The sequence below is a fragment of the Mustela nivalis genome (genome assembly GCF_964662115.1).
Source record: "Mustela nivalis genome assembly, chromosome: 6".
NCBI classification, from domain to species: Eukaryota; Metazoa; Chordata; class Mammalia; order Carnivora; family Mustelidae; genus Mustela; species Mustela nivalis.
Window position 1 is genome coordinate 75999778 of NC_139025.1, and position 15897 is coordinate 76015674.

A 15897-nucleotide genomic window follows, 5' to 3' on the forward strand; every position below is an offset into this window, starting at 1 on the left:
AAGGAGTATATGGGAAAACTTTGTGCCTTCTGCTCAATTTTTTTAAAAGATTTTATTTATTTATTTGTCAGAGAGAGTGAGCACAGGCAGACAGAGATGCAGGCAGAGGCAGAGGGATAAGCAGGCTCCCTCCTGAGCAAGGAGCCCGACGTGGGACTCGATCCCAGGACGCTGGGATCATGACCTGAGCTGAAGGTAGCCGCTTAACCAACTGAGTCACCCAGGCGTCCCCTTCTGCTCAATTTTGCTGTGTACCTAAAATTTCCCTAAAATAATAGTCTTAAAAAGACTTAATAATATGTATATGCACAAAGGCCCAGAAGATGATGCATCAGACTTTTAATAGCCAACATGCTGTCAGAATGTTACCGGTTGATATCCAAGTTTAAAAGGATAAACATTTCATCTGCACATATCAAAAGCTAAAAAGAAAAAAAAAGAAAAGTAACATTGCTTATGGTCTGGATAAATAGCCCAGTATAAATGATGGTTTGTAAACATGCTGCTCAGACTAGAAAGTACCTGCTGAAACTCCTTCAAAGAGAATAAAATACAATTAATCTAAGAAGAGCTGTGATCTTCTGTAAGTTTTTACAGCACCTGGATCATGCTGGAGCAAAATTACCTGATTTTATTGGTTCATCCTAACCCTGGATAGGGAAGTTCCTTTGGGCAGAGGCCATTTTTTATCTTTGTACCTAAGCCTAGAACCTTCCTGACACACGGTAGGTATTCAGTACATGACTAATGAACGAGTCAGTGAGAGAACCTAATAAGCTGTACACTTCTCCAGTGACTGACCCTTGGCGAACTGACAGAATCCACCTATGGAATCTATAGGGTGGAAATCTGATTCAACAGGCAGCCCAGTCAATAGGCCTCCCTCTTACCAACAAACTCTTGGAGCTCCCAAGTTTCACAAACCATGGACTTCACATCAACTTACTTCTCACAGGTGCTTTGCCACCTTTAGCGTTGGTCACTTCTTCATCAAACTTTGGATTGTTGAGTAAATTGTGTACCCCGAGAACAGCTAGAAACAAAGATAATCAATAAATGTATCATAAGCTTGGGAAGGCATATTAGGATGTCCACAATGTTAACTTGCCCCTTGAATATCAACTCTTCATATTGTAAAGTCAGTCTCCGGAACCCCCTTGCCTTGCACAGTGTGTGGGACACATGTAGTGTTCAATAAGTTTACATATTTTTAAAAATCCCTTTCCAATCCTTCTCCATTGCCACTAGCAATCTTCACATGTCTTTCTGTGGCTATACAGGGAGAGTCATCTGCAGGGCAGTGGTCTAGTTATGCCCTCAAGTTACTGAAAACTTGCTTAAACCTCCTAGTTAAGTAGACTCAACCTTTCTGTTTTCTTGTCTGTAAAATGTGAGTGTGGGACTGAGTCTAAGGATATTGTAGGATCTAACATTATACAGATTATAGCAAACGGCAGGAAGATCATGGGCCTCTTTCAGGGAAAGCCACCCCAATCTCTCAGTACCAACAGCAGTTGTTCTCTCCAGTTTAGAGCACTGTGGTATGGGAAAGAAAACAGATGTCAGCCGTAAAAGGTCGGATAAGCATACCAAGATTTTGCAGCTCCTGTATTATGGGGAGCTTACACCAGGAGGCAGCAAAGGACACAAGAAGCAGCACCTGGCCAGAATGAGCTCCAGGCAGGCTGAAAGGCAACCATGGCCTTTGATAATGAAATTATACAAAAGAGACTGGCAGCCAGGAGAAGGATCCCAGAGCAGGTCATCTGTCAGCAGGAGGCAGAAGAATACCTCAGAGCTCCTCAGCTGTACTGTAATCTACATATCAGGAGAAGGGAGGCAGCCAGCAGCAGCCCAGTAAAGGGCAAATGTTTAAGAGCCCGCAAGTCTAGGGTTAAGGGCGGCACTTGGGAGCAGTCAGCCAGAGCTGGAATCCTGGTTCTGTCCCATAATACCTGTGTGACTTGGGGAGTTCTAAATGCCTCTGAGCATGCTTCGTCATTGGTAAGGTAGGGAAAATAATTATACTTTAAGTGTTACAAAGGGGAAATCACTTCACAGGCGTCAGACACTGTTCTGAGCACTTTACAAATTCTTGTTAAATAAATAAGAATTTGTCACTATGTATCTGGCACTGCCAAAGAGGAGACACCCTATTTAATAAACACAGGCCACGGATCATCCAAATATATCTTGCTTTGGCTCTATACTCACTAAGCAACTTCTAATTATAATTTGGCTCCCACTGCCAACTTTTAACTTTTGTTTCATCCATTCCCTGTGAATCTGGCTAGTAGATTAGCCCCAAACCGATGGCTCCTATGTGCACTGACAAGCTGGACTCTCTAGACCCTCAGAATTGTGACCATGCTGAGCTCCAGCTATTGTAGGAAGGGCTGTCTTGGAAGTCAGCTGCTGCTCCCTTGGTGACTTTCTGCTATCTACCGGCCAGAACAACATGCACAGGGTACTGGCACTCTTTCTTACCTAAACCTCACTGGCTGTCAGCCCATTCACTCATGGGGCTGCTCTGAGCCTTCCAGAAAGATCCACCCTAGAATCGTGCTGTCACCCACCCCCAGGTGGGCTTTCTCCTGAGTTCTAAGGGAGTATTTGATGAGGAAGTGAGGCTAAGCAGAGAGGAACAAGACAGTTTTCTATCTGGAGTATTCCCCTGGTTTTACTGTATGAATTTCAGAATCTAGACTCTTCCAGAGGACTGGTATTTTTCTCTTTCTCCTTTCTTAAGCATTTCCTGGGAATTCAAGCCCAGCCCTGCATTCTCCCTTTGGGGAATTCTAGTAGAAACCATGATACAACCCTTGAGAGGAGCAGTAACCATGACAGGATCTCTCCACAGCAACCACAGGCCTCAGAAGAAAGGTCACTGCAAAGTGCCTTCTTAACTGTGTGATGCAGGTGCTTCAATTCCCGCAATGATTTCTTTTTCTTTTTTTCTTTATTTTATTTTATTTTATTTTATTTTATTTTATTTTATTTTATTTTATTTATTTGACAGAGAGAGGCACAGCAAGAGAGGGAACACAAGCAGGGGGAGTGGGAGGACGGGAAGCAGGTTTGCCACTGAGCAGGGAGCCTGATTAGGGCTCCATCAATCCCAGGCCCTGGGCTCATGACCTGAGCCAAAGGCAGACACTTAATGACTGAGCCACCCAGGCGCCCCATCCTGTGGTGATTTCTGAGAGAGGTTCCAATATGTGAACTTGTATTGACCACTGACGTCATCACAGTAGGAATGAAGATGTAGCTGAGATAGTAGGCATGCTATTAGAATAAGGCATAGCTGGTTCTCCTGGGAGGGAGGATGGATTATTATTACAAATGTCTTTCCATGGAATAAAGATGTGAGGATTCTTGCTAATGCTCATGGACTATTTTTTATTTATTTATTTTTTTAAAGGTTTTTTTCTTGGGGCGCCTGGGTGGCTCAGTGGGTTAAAGCCTCTGCCTTCGGCTCAGGTCATGATCCCAGGCTCCTCTCAGCTCAGCAGGAAGCCTGCTTCCCCAATCCCCCTGCCCTGCCTGCCTCTCTGCCTACTTGTAATTTGTCTGTCAAATAAATAAATAAATAAATAAAATCTTTTAAAAAGGGGGGGTTTCTTTCTTTCTTTCTTTCTTTTTCAGAGGAAGAGAGCACAAGTGGGAGGGGTAGAGGGAGATGGAGAGAGGATCTCAAGCAGACTCCACACTGAGGATAGAGCCCAACTCAGGGCTTGATCCCACAACCCTGAGATCAGGACCTGAGCCAGAATCCAGAGTCAGGCACTTGACCAACTGTGCTACCCAGGTACCCAACTATGGTCTATTTTTAAAGCACCTTAACCTCTAGTGACCTAATGACCCTAATAATCTAAATTTACATCCCACTTGGAAAAAAAACACATCCCATGGATGCATAAATATGCTGGTAGATGCATGGGATCTTTCTCCAGTGATATGGTAGAAATGGTAGAGGACTTGATTAGGGTGAGAAACTTACTTTCACGACATTCTTTTGTCGTTGTTGCTATGTTCCAATAGAAATTTATTTACAAGCCCAGGAGGCAGGTCGCAGATTGCAGACCCCTAATCTAGTGCCATCTAGTCTACCCATTGTCTACCACGTCTAGCGCCATCTTGTCTATCCATTCATTTATACCATGTGTGTTTTGTCTCTCTGCATGTGTAACCAATTCAAATAATAACACCAATTATTATTTTGTTGCTACTGTTTAGAAAGCTAGACAAAGATGAGCAGATTGGGCTGAATGTGGCTTTCATTACTGTGTGGGTGGAGTGGTAAATAACTCCTGCTCTGTGGTTAGGCAAACAGCCCTCTTCGTGGCAATTAAAATGGAACAGTGACCGTGGGGAAGAGCAGGAACTTCATGGATGCTTTGTGATGGTAAAATGTGATAAAATGCCAAAGGTGAAAGCTTCTTAGAGGAAGGGCTATTATTTCATTGTTTAAGTTTGCAACACTCTTTTAGGTTCCTTCTTTTTGGTTTCTCTAACTCTTGAATTTCGTAGGAAGGGTATTATTAGGGCATTTTATAGCTGAGATAGGATTTTACATTTTACAGCTGAGATACAGCAAAGTAAGATTTGCTTAGGGAGGTGAAGTCACTTCTGCCCAGTCTTATGGCTACATACAAGCCGAAGTCACCTGGTATTGCAATATTGATGAGTAGTTATTAAGAAGCTCAGAGGCTGCTGCCAGTGTGTGCCTGAAGGTCCAGAGCTAGACAGAAAAGTGTCCCAGAGCTGAGGACTAACCTGCAAGATCATAGAGTTCGGTGTCGGAGGCACTGGCCAAAGCTTCTTCCAGTTCTGGGTCAAGGGTCACTTTTTCTTCTTTACGAGTTTCTATGGGCTTTTCTTTGGGGATGAAGACTCTCCCTTTAAATCAGAAGGAAAACAAAAACCACACTGTGCTGCTGACCAAGGCAGGGTAAAAGGACTGACCAGACAATGCAGTTCTGAGAGCCACTGAGAGCCAAACCTTAAGCCCATTGCACACCTAACTGGGATTCCTTCATGCTGGGATAATGTCAGTATCATTAATCCACCATTAGAGGGAGGGAACATCAGAGGAGGAATCCTGCATTCTGCAACCCAGAGATGTGAGGAGACTATGGTCCTTAAATGTAGAAGGAAACGGTGGTTTCTACCTCTCTACTATGGATTGCCAGCATTGCCCTTAGACCGGGCAAGAGAGGCCCTGCCATGGGCCCCATGCTTTATAGGGCCCACTGTGGTCCTCCTCTCCTGCAATCTCCCTTCTCCCCACAGCAAGGGAGAAGTCATGGGGCCAAAGGGACATTCCCACTGAGAATCCCACCTGCTAGGCTCCGCTCCAGGCATCTGGGACCCTGGAATTCTCTGCTCAAAGACCCCTGAACTTGCTTCCAGGGCCTGTATGCATCCCTTCCCCATGTCCATCCTCCCAAAGGCATGTCACATTGCTGGAGTAGACACCCCCAGGCCAAAGGGAGTTTATTTGTGGGTGAGATGAATGAAGCTTCAATCTGTAGGCTGGGTGTCAAATATGTGTGAGGCTCTAGCAGTGCAGGACAGACCCATATGCTTGCATGGAACTTTTGGAAGCCCAAGAATCCTGGGCTTCTAGGTGTTTGTGTAACGAGATAGAACATATTTTAACAGTTTACTAGTTTTTAAACATTTATTAAAAATGGCACATGGGCTTCTATTTGTATTCTTCCCTTGGATCCTGCAAATACTGGAGGCAGAGTCAGCCACACAGCCCCAGGGGTTCCTGAGGGACAAACTAGAGCTCTCTGAGTTCTCCTTGCTAGACTGAGATTGTAGACCACTAGGATGCTCTATCTGGGGTCACTTGGAGTAGCGTAGTGACCCGGGGATACAGCTATTCTCCAGACATACCAAAGGAAGTCAGATACAAAAGGAGAACTCGGGTTTGACGTGTTTAGAAGTTGTAGAGGTCTGTGAACAGCAAGGTACAATGTGCTTCCCACATGGGGATACTCTGCCTTCACCTCCCACTTCGTCCTCGCAGTCAGATTCCATTTGTTTTGCCCTGGCCTTACTTCTGAATATGCTGACATCTATGCCCTACCTCCTCAGCCCCAACCTCTGAAGATCACATCGCTGGGAGGATGGCATATTACCTGCTCCTAACTTTCAGCCTGCACGACGTACCCACATCCCACGCGTGCAATGACTCATTAGGGGAAACCTAGGACATCCCAGAGTTGCCATAGCAATACTCCAAACCTGCTTACACTCTTTCCCAATTCCTGCCACCTTTTCACTCTTCATTTCTTTTCTGGAGCTGCTCTTACTTCTTGGCATAATCTTTTGAAACTGGTCTCCTCCAGTTTGATCTTTGGAGTTCCCTATAGACTCAACCTTCTACTGCCTTCTCTTTGTCATCTTGGGTAGAACACAGAGCTGGCTCCCGGTTCAGCCAATGGAGACCAACATTGTTTCCAGATCTCTCTGGCTGGTCAGCCCTCCCCACTCCCACTGGAAAGGTAAAAGTCAAACCCAAAGTCAGTAACTCTCCTTCATAAATCCTCTCCAATAGCTGTCCCTGGTTGCAGGGGATGCTGACTTCTTGATAGCTGACCAGATCTTCAAATGGCTAGACGTGAAATCAGGGACCAGGCAGCAATGGGCACCCTAGGGCAATACCACTGTTTGTGGTCAGACTGGGGTATCCTGGCCACAATGTCTCCTCCACTGACCATCACCCTGCTTCCTGCTTCCCCATCATGTAAACTGCCACCTTTCCCAGAAAGAAAGAAAATACACTGGAGCTTAATGAAAAATACAAGGAGAATGGCCAGAAAATAGAAAATGGAAAAGAAAATAACCAATCAACAGCATTTCAGACACTGGGGTTTATCCCAGACTCCTTTTCAGAGTATCTGCAACCTGAAGCATTTTCTTTGTGGCTCCAATGACTTTGGTTCTAGAGTTACCGAGATGTCTACATTCCACCTTCCCATGAGTGTTCAGGGTTACCCTCAACACCATGTGCACAGGGGGCCCACAGCTTTTGAACTTTAGGACAACTGCTGCTGCACACCCACTCCTAGGGGGGGTTGGTGGGCAACCAACAAGTTCTAAGTGCATAAAGCCACTGCAGAGAGTAAAACGTGGCCCAGGCACCTGAGGGCTTAGTACACACGGTGTTCAGAGCTGAGGTTGCATACCCCTCCCCTGAGACCTTTACTGTAGCTTCCACTGCCTCCAGATCACCCATTGGTCCTTTTGGTGTGTGTGTGGGGGGGGTCTGCATGTTCTACTCTATTCCCTCTGCTCCGTTTGGAAAACTTGCTCTCTGAGCATTTTGCCCAACAGTGTTGATTTCCAAACTTCTCCTAAGCTACACCGGGCTTAGGTGTACCCCTTTTGTCTCCCCATTTACTACTCAGACTGCCCCTGCTTTCCTCGCTCCCCTGTGAATCTCCTGCAGATTAATGTGGATCAAGAGATAATTTACTGTGATTGTTCCTCAGACCTTGACTCTGAGAAGAAGAGACAAAGCTTTCCCCTTATTATTGTCACTACCCTAATACTGGATGTTTGTTGGGATTTTATTGAAGATTTGACATTGTAACTTTTCTTTCACAATGAACTCAGTCCAATAGCAGCTACACTGCCATAGAGACAGCTCCTATTTCTATGGCAATCCTTAGTTATCTGCCCAATATTTCACTGTCCAACGTCACTTTCTTAATAAATTGACATGATCAGTGGTGCACGATCCATCAAATGAGAACGATTCAGAGGAGAGCCAGATGTCGCGTAACAGAAGGCAGCAGCCTTGTGTCGGAGGCAGGCCCCTGGCCAGGGCGGCCTCCGCCATTAAAAGATGGCGCCTGGCTAGTTGCCAGCTTAGGATTGCCTCGTGAGACTAAGCGGAACGCCCAAAGAGGAAGTAAACAGCATTGGTTGCTAGCGAAGTTGTTCGTTTAGGTGCACAGCCTGATTCGCTCCCTCCTGTACCCTGCTCACTGATTGGTCATGTACGCGTATATAAGTGTGTAGACTTGCGGAGAGAAGAGAGAGAAGATGCATCCGAACCAGGGTTCTTGTCGTCCTTGCGGGGCGAGGGCGATAGCCTTGGACTCACGCCTGCTGAGGAAGCGTGCTCCTGCTGCCCAAGGCCCCGTTCATATGCTCCCAGGGAGCGGTCATTCGAACCTGTATTTCTCAAGAGCCTCCCCTGGGCCAGCATCTATGCTGGGGGACATAGATGCCCCCATAGAGAGACACAATCCCACAGTGGAGACCTCATCTTAGGTGGGAAATGCACAAAACCCAAAGTAAATAAACCAAACGATGAACGTAGCGACATGAAAGCAATCCATGAGTGTCATGGCAGAGAGAAGGGATCTATTTTAGACAAAAGGGTCAGGAAAAGAAAGCCCGAAGCCCTGGTGTTTAACCTCAGACTTATAGAATGTGAAAACTGGGGATGTGGGTCAGAGGGAAGAGATCATGAGCAGACCCCAGGGTGGGAAAAGAGATCGGCAGTTTTGGGGAACTGAACGCAGATGGCGGGGCTGAGGCTTGGCAGGGGAAGGGGAAGGTGATCAGAGAAGTGGGTAAGGCGAGCTCTTCCTGGGTGCTGAGGACCACAGTGAGGCTTTGAGGCTTCAAGCAGGGAACCCACATGATCTGATGCGTTTTGAAAAGACTGTCGTGCCATGAGGTTATCGATGATTCCGTTAGGATCTGCAGGCCCAAGTCCCTCTCTGTAGCTGAGGAAACCACACAGGCTCTTGGTAACTACTTTTCGTCCCAAGGGGAGCCCGGGGTGGGGAGCTAAGGCGGACTGTTTTCCCTGTATTGGTTCTGAGCTCAGTCCCGGCATGGAGGAACATCCCTTTGCTCCTTGGAGCCTCTCCAGGACAACCACAGAGCTTCTCTCACTAGACCAGAAACTCCCTGAGGGCAAGGCAGGAACTTATGCACTATGGTGCCAACACCTGGCACATGGTTCTGCACAGAGCAGGTGCTTGGTAAATGCTGGATGAGGGAATGCTTGACTGCATTGGTCTATAACAGTAGCATCTTAGGTTAGGGGTCTGGTGCCACAGCTATCCTAGACATGGAACAGAAAGGCCTGGAGTGGACATCTGCAGTTGGTAAAGGCTCAGGCTAAGAGCAACGCACCAATGCCTACCGGACCTTCTCTTAGGCATAACACCTCACACTGCCAGAGCTTTTGCTTTGGGGCTTCAGATATTTTTCATAGAACTAATTTGAGTACCTTGAGCATTAATTTAATTAGCATCTATATTCTCATATTATTCTTATAGAATTTTTTTTGGTAACTAACAAACCTTATTTTTTCAGAGCAGTTTTAGGTGTGTAGAGGACAGTATAGAGGGCTGCCATATAGTCCTTCTCCATGCTTACAACCCCCCCCCCCATGACATCCTGCAGCAGAGCACAACGTTTGTCCCAACTGATGAAACCTATGTTGCCATCGTTATTACCCAAAGTCCATAGTTTATGTCAGGGTCCACTCTTGGGTGGTATACAATCTATAGGTCTGGACAAAAGTATACTGACGTGTCTCTACCAGCCATGATTCTTTTTACTAATGAATCCAGTGCTTGGCTTCTTTCCCACTTCTAGGTCAGTTCACTTGACCCCCCGTGACAAGACATGAGGAGTACCTTAGTCCCAGGATGTGGTGCCTGGAGTCCTTACCTTTCTTTTCTCCAGTGAAGGGCACAAAGTCTTCCCTGTCCTTCTGTTCCAAAGCCTCCTTCTCCAGGTACATGAGGAGGTGTTCACGGTCAAACGGGCCGGTGGCTGCTTTCTGGGTCTGGTCTTTCTGTCGGAATCCAGCTGGTAGAAGTGCGCTCTAACGAAACAGACATGTGAGCAGGAAGGATGGTGTTCACCCTACTGACACTCTGGGACTTGGACCCCATCCCTGGCTCTGCTGTCTATGGGCAAGGCAGGGAGAAGGACACTTGTGCAGAGATGCAGGTGTGCACTGAGGGCTGGGAACTCTGGCACGTCCCTGAGGCCCTACCTACTCTAACCTCCTATGCTGAGAGGGAGCCCCCGCCATGCACACAGGCAGAATACAGCCAGCCAGAGCCATCTCTGGGTCTTCAGAGCTGCATTCTAGAATGTGGTAGCAAAAGGCCAGGCACCCTCCATGGCCTCCTTCCTCGTAGATCACACTTGGGTTTGGCCAGATCTCTATCCAAGCCTCTCCCAAGCAGGCATACAGACACTAACAAGGAGCCAACATGGCTATACTCTCTTATTTCTAGTCTATTTCCTGGGAAATCACCCAGCACATAAGCAAGTATTAGGGTAGATGCTGACACCTGCTTGACTGAGCTGAACGACTCCTTCCTTAATGTTTAAGCATAAAAACTTTTTTTTTAAGGCTGTGTTTTGGGTTATTTATTTTTAATCTATTTTTTTTAATTTAAAAATAACGTATCCATATTCTTTGGTTCAAGGGTACAGGTCTGTCAGACTTATATAATACTCGGTGCTCATTACATCACATACACTCCCCAATGTCTATCAAAGATAAAAACATTTTTAAAAGTAAATAAAATACCCAAAGTGTGTGGCATATCAGCACATCGTATATATAATTTTTAGTGATATTTTTCTTTATAGTAAAATCACTACTTTGGATGCCTCGGATTCTAATTATAAGAAAATACCATCAGGACTGAAGAAAGTACTTGCGAAACAAACACTGTAACAAGCTACTTTGTTTTTCAAGAACTCATGAAAATATTAGAATCTCCACTTAAATACATGATTTTGTTGTTATAATTCAAACATCTCCATTGTTGTGAGATCACCAAAGATTTCTAGTTATTTATGCATTTAAAAAAAAGAAGTATAAAAAAGATCTACTTGGGGGGTTAAGGCCTGGTTTAAATAGCATCTCTGAGGTTACTAGTATGAGTTCTTCTGTAAATTACTTCTTCGCATCTGTTCCCCTCGTTTATGAAATGGGAGTAATATAAATTTACCCCTAGGGGTTCTGTGCCTAGTAGAGTATAAGACCTCAAAGAAGAAATTTGGTAAGATTTGTTCGCTTCTCCTCTTTCCTTTCTTCTTCCCTAAGTCAAAGTAGTCCTTTCTCAAGCAATGGAAAATATGTTTTACCATTTACATTAAATTGGTTTTTGAGAAATTTGCCATATCCTATCGTAGACGTAGCTACTGAGTTTCTTTATGAATCTGTCAGAGTAAGTGATCAAGAACCAATCAGGGAAAGAACAAGGAATGTGTATTTGGAGCTAAGGGATTCCTACACTATTGTTTAAGGACCAAGCCACACCATTTATCCCTACTACCGCTGACCACGATGTTTCCGTTGTAGCTCACGAACCTTGGGATCCAGGTCATCGAGAACATTTTCCAACTGTTTCAGTTCCTCTTCTGAGAGTTTGCCAAGAAGCTCATCTTCATCAATGTTCTTGTATTTCTCCAGCTCTTTTTGAAAAGGGAGTGCCATGGCTTCTTATATGTCCTTCTCATGGGTCGCAGACATTTAAACAGGCCAGCCTCCTGAGACTTCAGAATACTACCAATCAGAAAGAAACACCATGATCGTACTCAGCAAACAGGACTTATTCACAGGAGACGGAGCCTGTGCTATCTGCCAATGGAGTCTTTATTGGACAAAGGTTTCCACAAAATGGTCATTTTGCAGAATGTGGTAGCAAAAGGCCAGGCACCCTCCATGGCCTCCTTCCTCGTAGATCACATTTGCAGAATTAGTTCTTTCCTCTCTGTCCTTCCTCTGTGACCTGACAGCTTAGAATGGGTTTCCATGTGTACTCTTTCACTTACTTAAATCTTTACAAACACCTCAGAAAGGAAGCCTGCACAGATACTACTATCCAATCTGACAGGCAAAGAGTCTGAGGCAAAGGTGGCTAAGTGCCTCGCTCGAGGCTCCAGAGCTGCCATGTGCCAGACCTCCTGGTTCCCAGTGTGCAGGGCGCCTTTCCACCACACTACTCTGCCTCCTCCAGCTTTCCATAGAAAACCGAGAAAAACAATGAGCTAATTGTAAGGCCTTCGTAAGAAGCATACTTGTGTCTTTTCAGGGAGAGAGTGATGTGAAGAATACAAAATGGGGCTCATTCAGGAAAGAGAGTTTGGAACGTCCATGTGAGAAAGCATTGTCCAGTAACTCCCTGCAATTAATCTCAGTAAGATCCTAACATCCTGACTGCATAGTCTCTCCACACTTCTCCTCTCTTTTTGTTCTTCCCCCGGTCTCCTGTTCTCTTTCTAGTCCCGTGTTTTTTTGTGTCCTTAGTCACGTTAAACCTTTAGTCCGCTCTCCTTTCAACTCCTTCTTTTATACTACCTCACTGCTAAACTTCCATTCGGAATGTAATTCTCACTCAATCCCATCTTTCTTGCAAAGGATTTTCCATCTCTCCTTCTAGAAGGATAATATTGCATTTAGGAAATAGCAAGGCACTTAGCTGATTGTGTTTCTCCCTAGGCAATATTAAACTCAATCAGATCTTTTAAGACAATTAGTATTTGCTGTGCACCTGCTGTTTGCCAGGCACACACCTAGAAAGCAGGAACCTAAAGATGAACGAGACGTGACCCCTTCTTCAAGAAGATCACAGCTCAGTGAGACACACAAATAGAGATAATGCCATTTGATAAGTGCTATAATAGAAGTAAAGCATAAAATAGGTCTAAAAACACACAAGGAAGTAATCATTGGGTAAAGTGGGGGAGGGAGGTTAAGGGGAAACTGTGAAAAAGAGGTTGCCTTTGAACCTTGAAGGAAGAGACCATAGTGGGGATGTGGGTGGGAAAGGGTTATTCCAGAAAAAAGGAACATTATAAACATAGGCACAAAGATAAGAAGGTGGATGATGGTGTGTTGGTGAATGGTTGGTGTGCGACCAGGAGAGGAAAGAACTAAGTCAAGAAAGGGACATTTGTGAAGGGCCTTCCTTATAATCCCTGCCAAGGAACCTGGGCTCTATCTATTCTGTTTAAAACAGAGGAATCATCTGAGAAGCCAGTTTTTTACATAAAGCAATTCAAAAGGTAAGAATAAAGAATGGGTTGGCATAGGAAGAGACCAGTTGAAGGTGAGCCAATGAACAGTTATTAGAATGTTGCTTCCTTCTCTAATTCAACTGCTCACTACATTCAAGTTTGTGGTTTTCTGTTTAGATATCTTTTCTATGTACAATGTAACTGTCTTTTCCACTGGCCAACCTTCTTTTAATCTTCCGTTGCTATAGTACAGTAAAATGAACAAATAAACAGAACTCTCCCCCCAAAACCATCTCACTAAAGTCAGAGACCAATTAGATCATGGGTACTCTGTTTTGGTCCCAGTTACCACTAATTTATCATGTGACACTGGGCACAGACCGAAATCTGCCAGGCCCTTAACCATCAAATGAACTGGCTGAACCATCCTTCTTAATGGACTTGATGTTACACAGTTTCCCACATTTAACATTCTGAAATTCAGATGTGTTTTACAATTGATGATCCTACGATTACTGTGGGCCCAACAGCAGTCAAGATGTCCCTGACATTGCTTATGAATGCATAATAGTAAAAGCACCAGCTTCAAAACTAGAAGAATGGGTGTCAGGGATTCGGAAAACAAAACAGAACAAAAAATCCAGGGACTTGTAAAAATAGTGGACCACTCTTTTGAAACCTAAAGGGGAGGGAGTGAGACAGGTGGCAACTCAGGGATGTTTAGCAATGCTCCCAAAGGAAGATGCAGCTTAAGCTACTGCCATATAATTACTAAGTGGGCTTAAAAGCCCAGCATTAATGGCTTTTAGCTCTTTCACAGGTTAAAAAAAAAAAAAAAAAAAAAGACCACTCTTGATGGTGCAGCGGCAATACTGGATGGAAAAAAAAGACATTCGGGGCGCCTGGGTGGCTCAGTGGGTTAAGCCGCTGCCTTCGGCTCAGGTCATGATCTCGGGGTCCTGGGATCGAGTCCCGTGTCGGGCTCTCTGCTCAGCAGGGAGCCTGCTTCTCTCTCTCTCTCTCTCTCTCTCTGCCTACCTCTCTGTCTACCTCTCTGTCTACTTGTGATCTCTCTCTGTCAAATAAATAAATCTTAAAAAAAAAAAAAGACATTCGTTATTGTGAATCAAAAAGTGATACAAAAAGTTACACTCTAAATGGTGAAGAACTTTTAAGAATATTAACCAATTCGTTTCAATTGTATCTTCCTTTTCTATGCCTGGTGTGATCTATAATTAAAAAAAATCTATTCATAGAAGCTTTATTTCAAATAGCCAAAAACTATAAGTAAACTGAATGATCATTGGTGGGTGAATGGATAAAAAAACATGGTATATCCACATAACGGAAACTACTGGGAAGTAAAAAGGAATAAACTACTGAAACATGCATCGACGTGGATGAACATCAAAATAATTAAAGTAATGAAATAATTAAAGTAATGAAAGAAGCCAGACCCAAAAGAATGCCATGTATCTAAAATGCTAGAGACTGTAATTTATATGACAGAAAACAAAGTCATAGTTGGTTGGGGATGGAAGAGAGAGAGGTAGAGATGGGTAAAGGGAGGGATCATGAAGGGACATAAAGAAAATTCTGAGCTTTACATATGCTTATTCACTACCTTGATTGTGGTGGTTTCACAGGTGCATGCATACGTTTATACTTAGCAAACTCTACACTTTACATATATGCAATTTGTTGTATGTAAGTTAAAAGATTTCAAAAAAGTCTCTGTAAGTCTAAAACTATTCTTTCAATAAAGTGAAAATTATATATATATATATTTAAAGATTTATTTATTTACTTATTTACATGGCACAGAGACAGACAGCAAAAGAGGGAACACAAACAGGGAGAGTGGGAGAGGGAGAAGCAGGCTTCCCACCAAGCAGGGAGTTTCACCTGGGGCTTGATTCCAGGACCCTGGGATCGTGACCTGAGCCGAAGGCAGACGCTTAATGACTGAGCCACTAAGTGCCCCGAAAATTATGTTTTTAAGGAAGCATGTATCATATTTTAGTTGGCAGCATTTTTTCCTTAGTGGTACATAAAATATTGGTGTGTTTTCAATTGGTGATATCTTAGGCCTGGTAAGATTCTATTTGTACTTCTAGTTCAGGAGTCTAAAGCTATCATCCTAACTTCACATTTTTCTATGAAACTGACTTACTCTCCTGATTTTCTAGATCCTATCATTAATTTACCAGTCACTCACTTTAAAAACTTGGACCACCCTTTGATTCTCCCCTCTCTTTCCATGGCCACCTGGTTAGCATCTCCTGCAGATTTTGACTGCACAGAACCTTTCACACCACCCCTCTTCCTGTCACTCTTGTTTTGCACCTCTGTCCTTTGGGCCTGAAGTACTCCAACAGCATCTTGAATGGTTTCTGTTCTTCCCTCTGAGCCACCAGAACACCACAATTGGGTCATCTCTCTTTACACTGCTAAAAAGCCAGTTCTCTGGGTAAGGACTTACAATGGCTCCCTCTTGTCTACGGAATGAAATTCAGACAGTCTAACATCCCAAACTCCCACAATTTGGCTTCAGTTTGCACTTTCTGCTTACGGTCTTCATTACTTTCCCAGGGAGTTACTCTCCTCCAGCCAGAAGGCTTATTGGCTCCCTGTGACAGGCAGGATAATGACCCCCTACCTATGTCCAAGCTGGAATCCTCTGGGACCTGGGGATACGCTACTTTATGTTGCAAAAGGGACCAGGTGGGTTAAATAAAGGATCTTAAAATAGGGAGATTATCCTGGATTATCCGGGTGGGTCCAACAGAATCACAAGGGCTCTTAAAAGATGGAAGAGGCAGTCAGGAGAGCCAGAGGAGGTGTGATGACAGGAGCAGAGGGTCCAGTGAC

At 44.4% G+C, this 15897-nt stretch overlaps 1 protein-coding gene across 2 annotated transcripts in view; it reads right to left on the reverse strand.

The window, feature by feature from the left end:
• Positions 1-15897, reverse strand: part of TMOD2 (tropomodulin 2) — a 69274-nt gene that overhangs the window by 22912 nt on the left and 30465 nt on the right. For both annotated transcript variants that reach the window (XM_082734754.1, XM_082734753.1), the window contains 4 exons: positions 11378-11572; positions 9712-9868; positions 4777-4899; positions 947-1033 (listed from right to left, as the gene is read on the reverse strand). In XM_082734754.1, coding sequence (XP_082590880.1) covers positions 947-1033; positions 4777-4899; positions 9712-9868; positions 11378-11503 — 493 coding nt within the window. In that variant the 5' untranslated portion in view covers positions 11504-11572. The remainder of the gene's footprint in view (positions 1-946; positions 1034-4776; positions 4900-9711; positions 9869-11377; positions 11573-15897) is intronic.